The sequence below is a fragment of the Condylura cristata genome, unplaced genomic scaffold (genome assembly GCF_000260355.1).
Source record: "Condylura cristata isolate star-nosed mole 26May11 unplaced genomic scaffold, ConCri1.0 scaffold00013, whole genome shotgun sequence".
Taxonomy (NCBI): Eukaryota; Metazoa; Chordata; class Mammalia; order Eulipotyphla; family Talpidae; genus Condylura; species Condylura cristata.
The window spans coordinates 18957518-18968548 of record NW_004567114.1 but is presented as its reverse complement, the minus strand read 5'-3'; the positions used below and the strand labels follow the sequence as shown (position 1 = coordinate 18968548).

Here is an 11031-nt window from a genome sequence, read left to right as displayed (position 1 = left end):
TGGGGCTGCACTCCGGACCCACCTCTGGTACCCCAAGCCTGAACAAGCTGACTAGCCCCCAAGTGCTTGTTAAACTGAAAGCCTGCCTCCTCTACAACCGTGACTCTCCAAAATGTCTCTCACTTCTTTGGGAGGGCCCTAAAAGTTCATGAAGGAGCAAATATTCCCCCAGATACCTAGACATTTCTCTAGAGGTCAGACTAGATAGCTCTAAGGCTTAGGAATAATTAAGTTTCTAAAAAAGGTTCTGAAATTATCTCCTCTGCCACCCCCTCAAGTCTGCAAATAAATTATCTTCAGGGGACTCTTAGTCTAAAACCATCACCTACTTAAGGGATATTTTCATTCTCCAAAGGCTGAGTGGACGGTAAAGTCAAGTCCTCTTCCTCCCCACGTCAGTTGTCAGGTCTGTGAAGAACAGCAGCCACCTTGTCCTGAGGGGCCACAGAGACCTGACCTGTGGGCTTCCCGCTGTGGACATGGCCACTCAAATGGAGAAGGTTGGAGGGGCTGATACTAGGAATTAGATAAGGAGTAGTCTAACTCCATGGAAGTCCCAAGTCCCACCAAATACTCTAGAAGCATGAAAGCAGGAAGGAGGTGCCCCCCAGGACATAAATAACAGAGCAAAAATAAATAGAACATGTTTCAAAACAGGTTTATATATCCACTTACTGGATAAACATTGGATGCACATATTCATTTCATTGACTCCTTTTTAAAGTTATAAATTCATTTTTTGTGTACTTATGTTGAGATTTTAAAGACCTTCACAGGCTGATGGTTTTCCAATACTCTCAGCTTCTCTGACCTATCTTCCTAGCTCTTAAACATTATTAAGTCACTGAGCTCTCGATCCCCAGGGCACAGGCAGGCACCTCCACCACCAGGGAGCAAACCCTGCATTAAGGTGGCTGCTGCAGTAGCCCAACTCTCCACGGGTGCAAGAACATCAAGCTGATTGCCAAGAGCCATGGTTTGTGGGTCACCTTCTATAATCCTAAACTATGTTAAGGTCAACAATATGACTGATGTGAGTAGCTTTAAACATTACAATGTTATTTTTGATATGTTGTATGTTAGTAGTGACAGAACAGGCAGTTGTCACTAGAGTTATTTAATTGTGTGTGTGTGTCTGTGTAGAACTGGGGTACGGGCCAGAGGTACAGGGGAGTGACAGGATTCACAAGAGACAGAGTGGGGAGCAAAACAGGCAGATAGACTGAAATCACTGCTGAGGGGGGTAGTGGGCGAGACAGGAGAGGTCTGCTGTGTCATGTAGGTCACCTCCCTGGCCAGGGGTGGAACTTGGGCTGAGACTTACCCCCTGGGCCACCAGGGAGGCCCTGAAGTCATTTAAGACCCCTTGCTACATGGAGCCCTGGGCCTTTTTATGGTCACTGATGGTCTCGTTTGGTGGAAAGATTATTTAACTCACAGTATTTCAGGTCTTTTCCTCCTTTATATGACAGTCTCTAAATATGCTGCAATAGAAAACAGAGAAAAGTTAAACAGGTTCATCTCAGAATCACAGGCAGCGCTAAACAAGGTACCATTGCACCTCTCCCTGCTCAGAGTGAGTCCTCATTTGTCATGGCTGCCAGGGGTGTGCAGAGGCGGTGACAGCAGACATCAGTTGGAAAACGGACATCGCTGGGGACCAAATACTGACACAAAGCTCAATAATGATCTCTTCAGTAGTCATCATTCCAAACCCAATTTTTCTGCCATTGGACCCAGCCCCCTGTGATGATCCTTCACCATGAGTTTAGATGATAGATGAATTTCATCTTGTTTTGGATTGTTAAATTTGATAACCTTAAGAGACTGTAAAATAATGCAGATTTGTGGAACAGCTCTCCTCTGAAGATGCAGAGGCGGCAGCCTATGCAGCCTCCCTTTTAACAAACCTGTCCCTCTCGGGGCAGCTCTTTCTGCCGCTCGTGTCTGTGCAAGTGTCCTTTACCCTCTGTCCCTTTACACTAAATTTGCCTTTTGGATTTAAAAGGAAAAAAAAAAGATGCAGAGAAAAGACCAAAGATTAAAAAAATAATCAGTTTCATTAAGATACAACTCCAGTGTTTCAGGTGCATAGTGAAAAAGTTTATTTATGACAGATTTCAAAACTCGAAGAGAAGACAAAGAATGCACCAAAGCATCACAAAATTGATATACATGATATAAAAACACAGGGACTGAGCTACTTGAAGACTTGAAGAACCATAGCTCAGGATCATTTGTGTACCACAGCAACAAGTTCAGTGTCACGGGTGATGACTTATGGTATTTTAAAAGAAAAACCACTCAGCAGGACATAAGGAGTAAGTAACAATTTGGTACAGAGCTCTTAGAAACCACAGGAGGTTAGCAGCGTTCCCATGACAGGGGACATGTCAAACAAGGTGACTGAGACAAGTGATTGTTAAGATACAATTACAGTTTAAAGGAAAACTGTGACAGTTTCCTTTCTAGACCCCTTTTTGTCTTGTCAGCATCAGAGTAGGGTACAGCATAAGAAAAGAAGGCCTTCCTGGTTGCCAGGTGCTTAAGTACTTAGCAAGAAAGCACGATCATCTTTCAGTTCCTGACAGACCTAGTGCACAGCACCAAAGCAGGCCTTCCAGATGGAGCCCCATGGCGTGGTACAGTCGGGGAGAGCTCAAGCACCTCCATGACAGTGATTCTTGCCCAACGTCTAGCTTTCTTATAATCCATCATTTTGATTATAAAGCAGCTTCCTCCTGGGAATCAAAAAACTCCCCACTATTAAAGGGCAAACAGGTGTACCAGAGTCATGGGTTGTAAGACTGTTTCCTCCAGGCTTGACTTGCTCTTAAACATGGCTAAACAGAAATAAATGAGCATGATTAAATGAAAACATATTTGTTTATGGACAATACTCTCAGATTTTAATATGGAGTTTCTTAGTAAGATGTATTGCTTAGGACATAAGGGAAGAAAGTAAGATACACTTTTCCAGATGATTCTTGGCCTGAGCCTGAAAGTCAATGGTAACAAGCAATCACAGGTAACACGGCAGACGTTATAGGCATTCCAGACCTGAGCAGGGAAGACTGTTCAGGAAGGGCCCCTTCTGCCACTGCACACCAAATCTTTCACATTGTTCATGATCCTCTATCAGAACTTCACAGAAAATACACTTTGTCCCTCTGGCAATCATTTCACATATATATTTCACCCCTAGAGAAACCAAACTACCTGCTTAAAGTGACAGTGAACTGTGGATTTAATACAGAGACCCATGTGTCTAGGATTCTGGGCCATTCTTTATTTATCTGTAAAGGATAAAAAAGAGTCTTGAGATTAACTGTGGTCCACATGCCGGGGACCTGAAAGAAATTAAAGCACATGTAATAGGAATCAGACCATGAGTTCAAACCAGTGACCAGGACTACAAATAATTTCAAAGTGGCATCTTGCCTTTGAACTTAGTTTTTGAGGAAACGACTGTTTTTAAATGAACTTTGCTCTCAAGGCTTTAGGCAATCCATTGGGTTCTTAGCTAGTGATAAGAGACCAAACAGAAGGGGCTTTGTGCTGCCTCCTTGGTGCAGACAGAGGCAATGCAAGGCGTCAGAGAGCATGACTTTCTGAAATCTGACCATATTAAGTTTCTCTCCCCCTTTGGGAACAGCCCTGCCCTAACCTAGTGATCTAAGTAGCTGGTGAAGTCAAAGGAATCCCCAAAGGTTAGACAGAGAAAGGGGTGTGTGAACAAGTGAACCAAAGCAGTTCTTTCCTGAGTGCTCCCTGCCCTGCTCCCAGAAAAGAGGCCAGCAGAAGCCAAATCCCAGGGGAGTTTTCTTCGTGGAAGGTCAAAGTCACCACCCACTACCCAGTGAGGTGAGACTCTGAGAATGCCAAAGGAACCACAGCCTCACACTGAAACTCACACAACCAGTGACAGAATCTGCTTCCCAGAGATGTTCTACTTATCACCCACATGAAGTAATTGTCATCCCTACAACCTCTTCACTCGCTTGGGTTGAACTCACCAAGGTTAAGCTGAGTTCTGACCGCACAGTCTTACATGAGTTACCCAGCTGTGCCAACATGTGACTCTAAATCACAACCCCTCCCCAGCCTTACTTCCAACCAGGGCTGACTGCCTTTTCTATCAACTCTATCATTTAATTCTAATTTACTGTGTAAACAACGGCCTTGGGTAGCACAATACCATAAACAAGACAGAAGCAGAACGGCCTACAAGCTCGCCTTGTCCCATGCTGTGTGGGAGGGCCGGCCTCGGGCCAGCATCTCCTGTCATGAAGACCAGGGCTTTGGTCAAATGGACGCTCCCTTACACTGGGCCGTGGGAAAGCACTGGGCTTGCAACTGGCTTTAGAACCCCCTTTTCTATTCGGTCCCCAAAGAATCAGGCTTCAGGGCTCCCTAGACACAATCAAATAATAACATGAGTACAACAACTTGATCTAAAGAGCAAATTCCCATAACAAGCTGTCCTTCAGAACCACCACAAGCAGTAAAACTACCTTCCTTCAAGCAGAACTCATTTCCAAGTCTTTCCAAGCACTAAAATTCTAGAGGGTTGGTGTTCTTCCTTTCTTCAGTAGATCCGGGTTTCTAGAGCTCTGCACTTTTGGCAACATGGGAAGATGCTAGTTCCAGAGATTGATGTGACCTCTAAGACCCAACAGAAATTCTAGAGCAGATGCTCTCAAGAACAAACTGGTGTGTTCCCTGGGCTGCTGTGTGATGACATCCCACATAAAGAAGATGACGATTCCTGCACCCAAGGGTGAGGGTCAGCCTGCAGGGGCACAGCTTGTTATACACAATTACTCAAGGGTTCAGGCTCTTCTGACACAGGCGGGAAGTACCCATCTCATCCCTTTCTCAACCACAGTCAAAACCAACAGGGGTTACAGTGGCGCCAATGGAGTTGTTCCTGGCTTCTAATCGCATCATCTTAGGCCTAGGACTGTAAGTACCAGGGGCTTTGGGGGTGAAGTCAGCCCTCAGGTCAGGGTCACACGCAGCAGAGGAGACCTACTCTAAAGCCAATGCTGTTAGGTAAGTCTGCAGAAGTGTTTGGGGATTTCTCCAACCAATACAAGAACAACTCCAACTTGTGGAATGCAAACAGCAAAAATGAATGTAATGTGGAGACAGCGAAGTTCTGGCACACACATGCTAGCTTTCTCTTCCTCTCATTTTATTCCCATTTTATCCCTTGCAATCAATTTTAAAAGGCAGTTTCTCAAGCTCTACAAAACTGTTTCACGCCCCTCCCTCACCTGCCACTAAGACAAGTAAATATTAGGGTAAACCTAACTTCATACCTTGGAGTCACAAGCTTTGGGACCACAAGGCAGTCTTTTGCAGAAAAAGTAGTCTTAAAAGATAAATATAAAAATAGACTTTAGGGTTTGGGAGTCACTTAATTCTTTCAAAGAGGGGCTAGACAGGACTCGTCAAACACTTAATACTCAGATATTGTCTATAAATGATGTTTTACAATAAAAACTAACCCCACTGATTAATATAACACAGTGAACGTTCAGGTTTAACTTTTCCATATACATCTTATAAGGGACAATATACTGTTTTACGGTCTTAAATTTTCTTTCCTAAATAACAGATACAAATATTTTTAAAGTGCATGAATCAATTAAGAAAAAGTAACTAATAATGGCCTGATTTCAAGTTGCCATCTACTTCCATTATAAAGCTACACTCTGTCTGGAGACTTCAGTTCTAGCTTGAGTCCTGCCGACGTATCATAAGCAGCAGAGGCCAGAACAGAGGCCTCCAGGAGCAATTTCCCAATCACCCTCACTTTGATGACAGAAGAACAGAAGATGTGGTCTGAAGGAGGCCTGAGTTCTGAAACACGACGGAGAACAAGAAACAGTTCACAAGGATCACTCCCAGGTAACTCACGTCACTGAACACCCTGCTAAAAAAACTCCAGAAGCATCAAGCCATGGGGCACAAGGTCTGCGCCATGAGACCTGCTCTGAGATACTTCTAATAGGAACAAATAGTAGAATCTTTTTTTAAAAATTGTCAGTTTTGTAACTTCTAGTTACAAGAAAAATCTATGTAGTGGGTCCATACTTGGGTATTTACTACGCAATTCCTTTGTTTCCTGTTTACTGAAAATTTTGCAAAATAAAATACTGAAAACCATTAGCACTTTGGACATCTCCTCCCAAATATTTTAAAAGCCCCTCTCCCAACAGAGTAGCAACACTAAACAAACAGAAGAAAGGTTAGCACTCAGCCACTCTGCATAGAGAATTCCAGTCTCCCTTCTTAGGAAGCTCTTTCTTCTGAACGTCTAATTTATTTGTGCTCTCGAAAGCAGGGTGAGAGTGAACAGGCATGGTTTCCATTTCACTGTTTTGGGTCTCTAAGCTTGGACAGGGAGAGACTAAGAGAAGGCCAACCTCTTAGGGCTTGCTAGGCTCTGAAACCCTCCGGACACCTGTGCTCTAGTAAACAGTATTTTATCTCTAAACTTCAGCAATTTCAGATATTCAGAATCAGACACTGAAAACATCTTTTAGCTATTTTGTGCTAATGGGAACAAGGAAACCCTGACTGTTCGTGAAACCAACCCCAGCACAGGATGAGCCGTGACGGTGTCCAGGACCTCAAAAGTGATCAGACAGGAAGAGGCACACAGAGGCGATGGGGTTTCCCTGATGTAACAGAACTAGGATGCCTAAGAAAATGGGTCCAGAGACTCTCATGGCATAAACAAACACACAGTGTTGACCCAGGGAGCGTCCTATGGTCTCACAGCTCCACTTTAATAAAGTCAGAAGTTAACAATAAACAAGAAAAATTAGCAAGGTTTTTGCTAAGTGGAGAACAGCCCAGTAGAAAATTGCTTTATTATAAAGATCATATTCACTTAGCTAAGGCATGATCGGGCATCAGTGACGACGGGGGTCCCTCAGCTCTCTGGTGGCATGCCGCACGGCAGCTCGGCCTTCACTGCCCGGGCAGCCTCTAGAACAGTTTCTCATTTCTTACAAGGTGTATAAGTTTTGGCCAGTGCACTCCTCTGACACACCTTCTCACGGGTGACATAATGGAGGTGATGCTGCTCAGAGAACGGGGTGCGATGGTACCAACACCCCATCCTGCTGGGCTCTGCCCCGAGTGGGAGGCACTGCCTTTTCACCCTCCGCTCGTGATGCAGGCGTAGCTGCCGAGCCCCGCAAGGAGCCTGCTCGAGCCCCTGCTCCGTAGGGAGGAGGCTCAGTGCCAGGGAGCCACACAAGGACGAGCAAAGACAGTGGGAAGGAGGTGGCTGCCCAGAGGAGGCCCAGGACTTGGAAATCCTGGAGTCCAGGATACCTGGTGCTAATCAAATCTGCTGCGCACCTGAGCATGAGGACAGGCCCTCCCCAGACCGCGAATTTCTCACAGTCATCCATCCAGGAGGGAAGACTCCTCCAAAGCACCGCAGGGTGAACCTGCTGGAATGGGACACGGCCATGTCCCACTGCTCCTGAAACCCTCATCTAGCTCATCCAGAGGCGGCCTCAATGGCTCAGTGCAGACCGGAGCCTTCTGAGAAACAGACGGAAACTGTTTCAAAGGCAAAATGAAATGTGATAAAAATAATAATAATAAATAAAGTAATAAATAAATCTAATTATTCCGCATGATTCTAAGGCAGTAACAAACTTGAACAAGGAAAAAGGAGCAAGATCAGACCACCGACCACAGTGGCCCCTTCTCTGCCTTCTTCGCCACGTGAGGCCCCACACCCCGCATCTCTGGTGGCCTGGTTGCAGCACCCTGTGCACTCTGGCTGTCGGGGTGCTAGGGTGTAAAGACACAGCCAGAGAAATGAAAGCTTTGGCCTAGGAAAGAACAAATTCCATCAGCAGCAACAGTGGAGTGTCATTATCCCCTTTCCTGAGACCGTGTAGACCAACGCTTGAAACCCGCAGTACAGGAAACCGAAACCCAGCAGCTTTGGAAAACAAAGTGTTCCAAAGCAAAACTTCCAAGTAACACACCCACTGTGAAGACAAAGGAGGGGTAGGAAATCTGGAACACTGCTGTTGTCTGACCTGCTCTCTCACATGACATGCCTGCTTCTTTGATTACACAAACAATAACTTAGTAACACTTGATTTTCAAAGATGTGGGTTCTGAGATAATCCAGGACCTATTTCCATCCCATCCCCTTTGACCACCAGTGGCCTGGGTGACACAGGAAGTGATGGAGTCAGTTTTTCTTCCCAGATCTTAGAATACACTGGCCATCACTCTCAACTGCATGGAGTTCTTGCTGTGATGGCAGGCAGACTCAAGAAGGGAAAAGAGGGAGGAGGAGGCAGAGTCGAGCCATCAAGACTAATACCCCCTCTCCAAAGGCAGTGAGGGCTCTCAGCCTGGGCGAGAGGCTGCAGAGAACCAGCAGGCGGGAATATGGCAGTGGTGTGAGGCTGGGCGGAGCTTTCTCCGCCCGAGACACTGGGTTCTTTCAAAGACCATGTGCTGTTCCCTCTTCTGGCACTTTGAGAAAGCAAAGAGGGTGGGTGCCAGTAAATGCAAGAAAGGCCCTGGGAGAAGAGAGAGCAGCAGAACCAGGATGATACACCTTGCACCAGAGCAAGCGTATTTTTTAAAGATGACACCCGATTTCCTTTGAGGCTCTTGCCAGGTAGGTTCCTTCATAGAGAGATTTGGCTGGAGTCCGAAGCAAGAAGAGCGTGAGTCGGGGGCCACAAAATAGGGGTACTACACCACCATCTGCAGAAGCCAAGAAGGGGGAAAGCGATGTGGGGTCAACAGTCAGGCAGGATACATGGGCCAGGAGCCGCGCACCCGACCTTCAGCTCCGGCCAGTCGGCAGCGAGAGGCGCCAGCGGGCAGCCTGCCCCACCCAGCAAAGCCCTGCCTGCCTCCGTCCCGGTGGGCCTTCAGCTCGTGTAGTAGACGTGGAAGTACAGTGTCTTGTTGCGCAGCAGGGAGTAGGAGTTGTCAAACTTAAGCAGGTAGATGCCCTCCCCAGGGTAGTCGTGGCTGCCAGCCTGCACGTCTCGGTGGCTGTCCCGCCGGTACACAGGCATGACCTCTCCATAGCGGCCCCGCAGCGAGCTCCGGGAGCCTCTCTCCACATCACCAACTGGGACAGGGTCTGCAGGAGCAAAATGGTGCATGGATGTGAGTTCAGACACCAAATAGTTCTGATCTGCAGGTCAAAAGAGGGACCAGGATGCCCCTTCTCCCCTGGGAAAAGGGGGTGCTCATTGCCTTCCAGCAGGCAACAGCCTGGTAGGCTCTGGGTCACTGGAGTGGCTGCCGGGTGGTACTGGCTGGCATTTAGCACTAATCCTCAGGATAGAAGCTCAAGAAAGAAGCACTCCGCCCCTAATGCCGGTAGCATCTCTACCGAGAAACAATGATTATTCCTATAGAGCCCCCAGCGCCCCAAGTGTCTAGACATTTCTAAGGGGCAGAAAAGACATTTATTACACAAGGGAAGATTCTGCTGCTCTATGACCCAGCAGGTGGAGGACTAACTAGGGGCAGCAGGAAACCTGGACAAATGCCCACACTGAGCCCCCTTCAAGACCAGAGCACGTATCAGGTTCTCCTCCCCCCTTAACACTTCAAGATTCCCCTGCTGACTTCCTTTTCCATAAAGAAGGGAGCAAGGGATTGATTTTAAAATTACAGAAGGAAAATCAAGGAGTACAGCTAATACTTAGAACCTAAACTTGTAAGACACAAGAAACCCGCTCTGAGCCACCCCGTCCCCAAGGAGCGGCTGGGCAGATAGCTATGTTCTGAGGGAAAGGAAAGCCATCCAGGGAGGTGTGAGTACCGTGCCCATCAGCACGTGCTCTGTGGGGCTGGCACTGGGCCCCGTCATTCAACTTAGCTTACAACGCTGGAACTTGCCTTCAATCTCTTCCTCCTCTTCCTCGTCTTCATCCTCATCCTCACTGGAATCACTGACCTGCACAGTTATGTCAGTGCTGGTTACAGGGGTCCAGTCAAAATAAACACCAAAGCCAATATCATAGTCATCGGTGGCAAACTCCCAGCAGACACGCTTTCCCTCTGGGTGGGTGGGCACCCGGATGGTCACCACCTCACCCCGCTTCACCACCAGACGGCAGTTCTTCTCTTTGCCCAGCTTGCTTTTGAATTCCTTCATCTTGGCAAAGGTCCAGATGCACGGAGGAGCCATCAGAGGTGGGGAGACTGAAAGAACAGGCGGTTTACTACTGAGACGCCAAGAGGGAAGACGGCCACGCCTGGCGCACTGTTTAGGGAGGTGGTCACGGCCAAAGACATTCATCCTTCTGGCTCCCTGGACTTCCTTTCACAAGTTACTTCCTTGCTTTGAATCTTATCTGCCTGACTTCCTTTAAGCACCCCTGGGGAACCAAAACTCCACCTTCCACACCCCCAAAAGTCTCACCTTTCCTGTGGTCTGCCAGAAGATCTGCAGATTCCAAGTCAGCTGAGAGAATATCAATAGTCCCCGTGTGCTCAGACTGGATCATAACGATGTCACCAGCCCGTTGTGGAGCTTGGTACTTGGCCATCTGCATGACAGAATTCTGGTTAGAGGACGTCTTAGGATGGCAGGTTCCGCATGAAGGCTGCTCGGCCCTGCCCTGTTACTGCCACTCTTCCTAATATACTGTGCGCTCCAGACGCAGGCTGCTGGTACAGTCTACTGACTTTTTTTAATGCCACCCCAGTGTTCCCCCACCCCAGACCTTTTATGAAATCCTTGCCTGTGAATATCATCAAAGCTTGCTACTGCCTCGGCATCCGGGCTTTGGGGGTCATGCTGTGGTCTTCCCCTGGCCTGCGGGTTACCTCCCTGGGCCTCTTCTCACGGCAGCTCTTGCCCCTGGAGTCTAGTTTGACTCTCACTCTGCCACACACCTGCCTACTACCACTGCCACTCAAGGTTTCTTCCAGATCATTGTCAATCAATTTGCCAAAGCACTGAACTGAGAGAACCTGGTTTATGGTTTCTCTTTGTCGCGCTCAACC

At 47.4% G+C, this 11031-nt stretch overlaps 1 protein-coding gene across 1 annotated transcript in view; it reads right to left on the bottom strand.

The window, feature by feature from the left end:
- Window positions 1-2087: 2087 nt before the first annotated feature.
- The window catches only part of TMED8 (transmembrane emp24 protein transport domain containing 8), a 29300-nt gene continuing 20356 nt past the window's right edge, over window positions 2088-11031 (bottom strand). The window contains exons 4-6 of the mRNA XM_004682053.2: window positions 10445-10571; window positions 9919-10224; window positions 2088-9151 (exon numbers count right to left, since the gene is read on the bottom strand). Of these exons, the coding sequence (XP_004682110.1) occupies window positions 8934-9151; window positions 9919-10224; window positions 10445-10571 (651 nt within the window). The 3' untranslated portion in view covers window positions 2088-8933. The remainder of the gene's footprint in view (window positions 9152-9918; window positions 10225-10444; window positions 10572-11031) is intronic.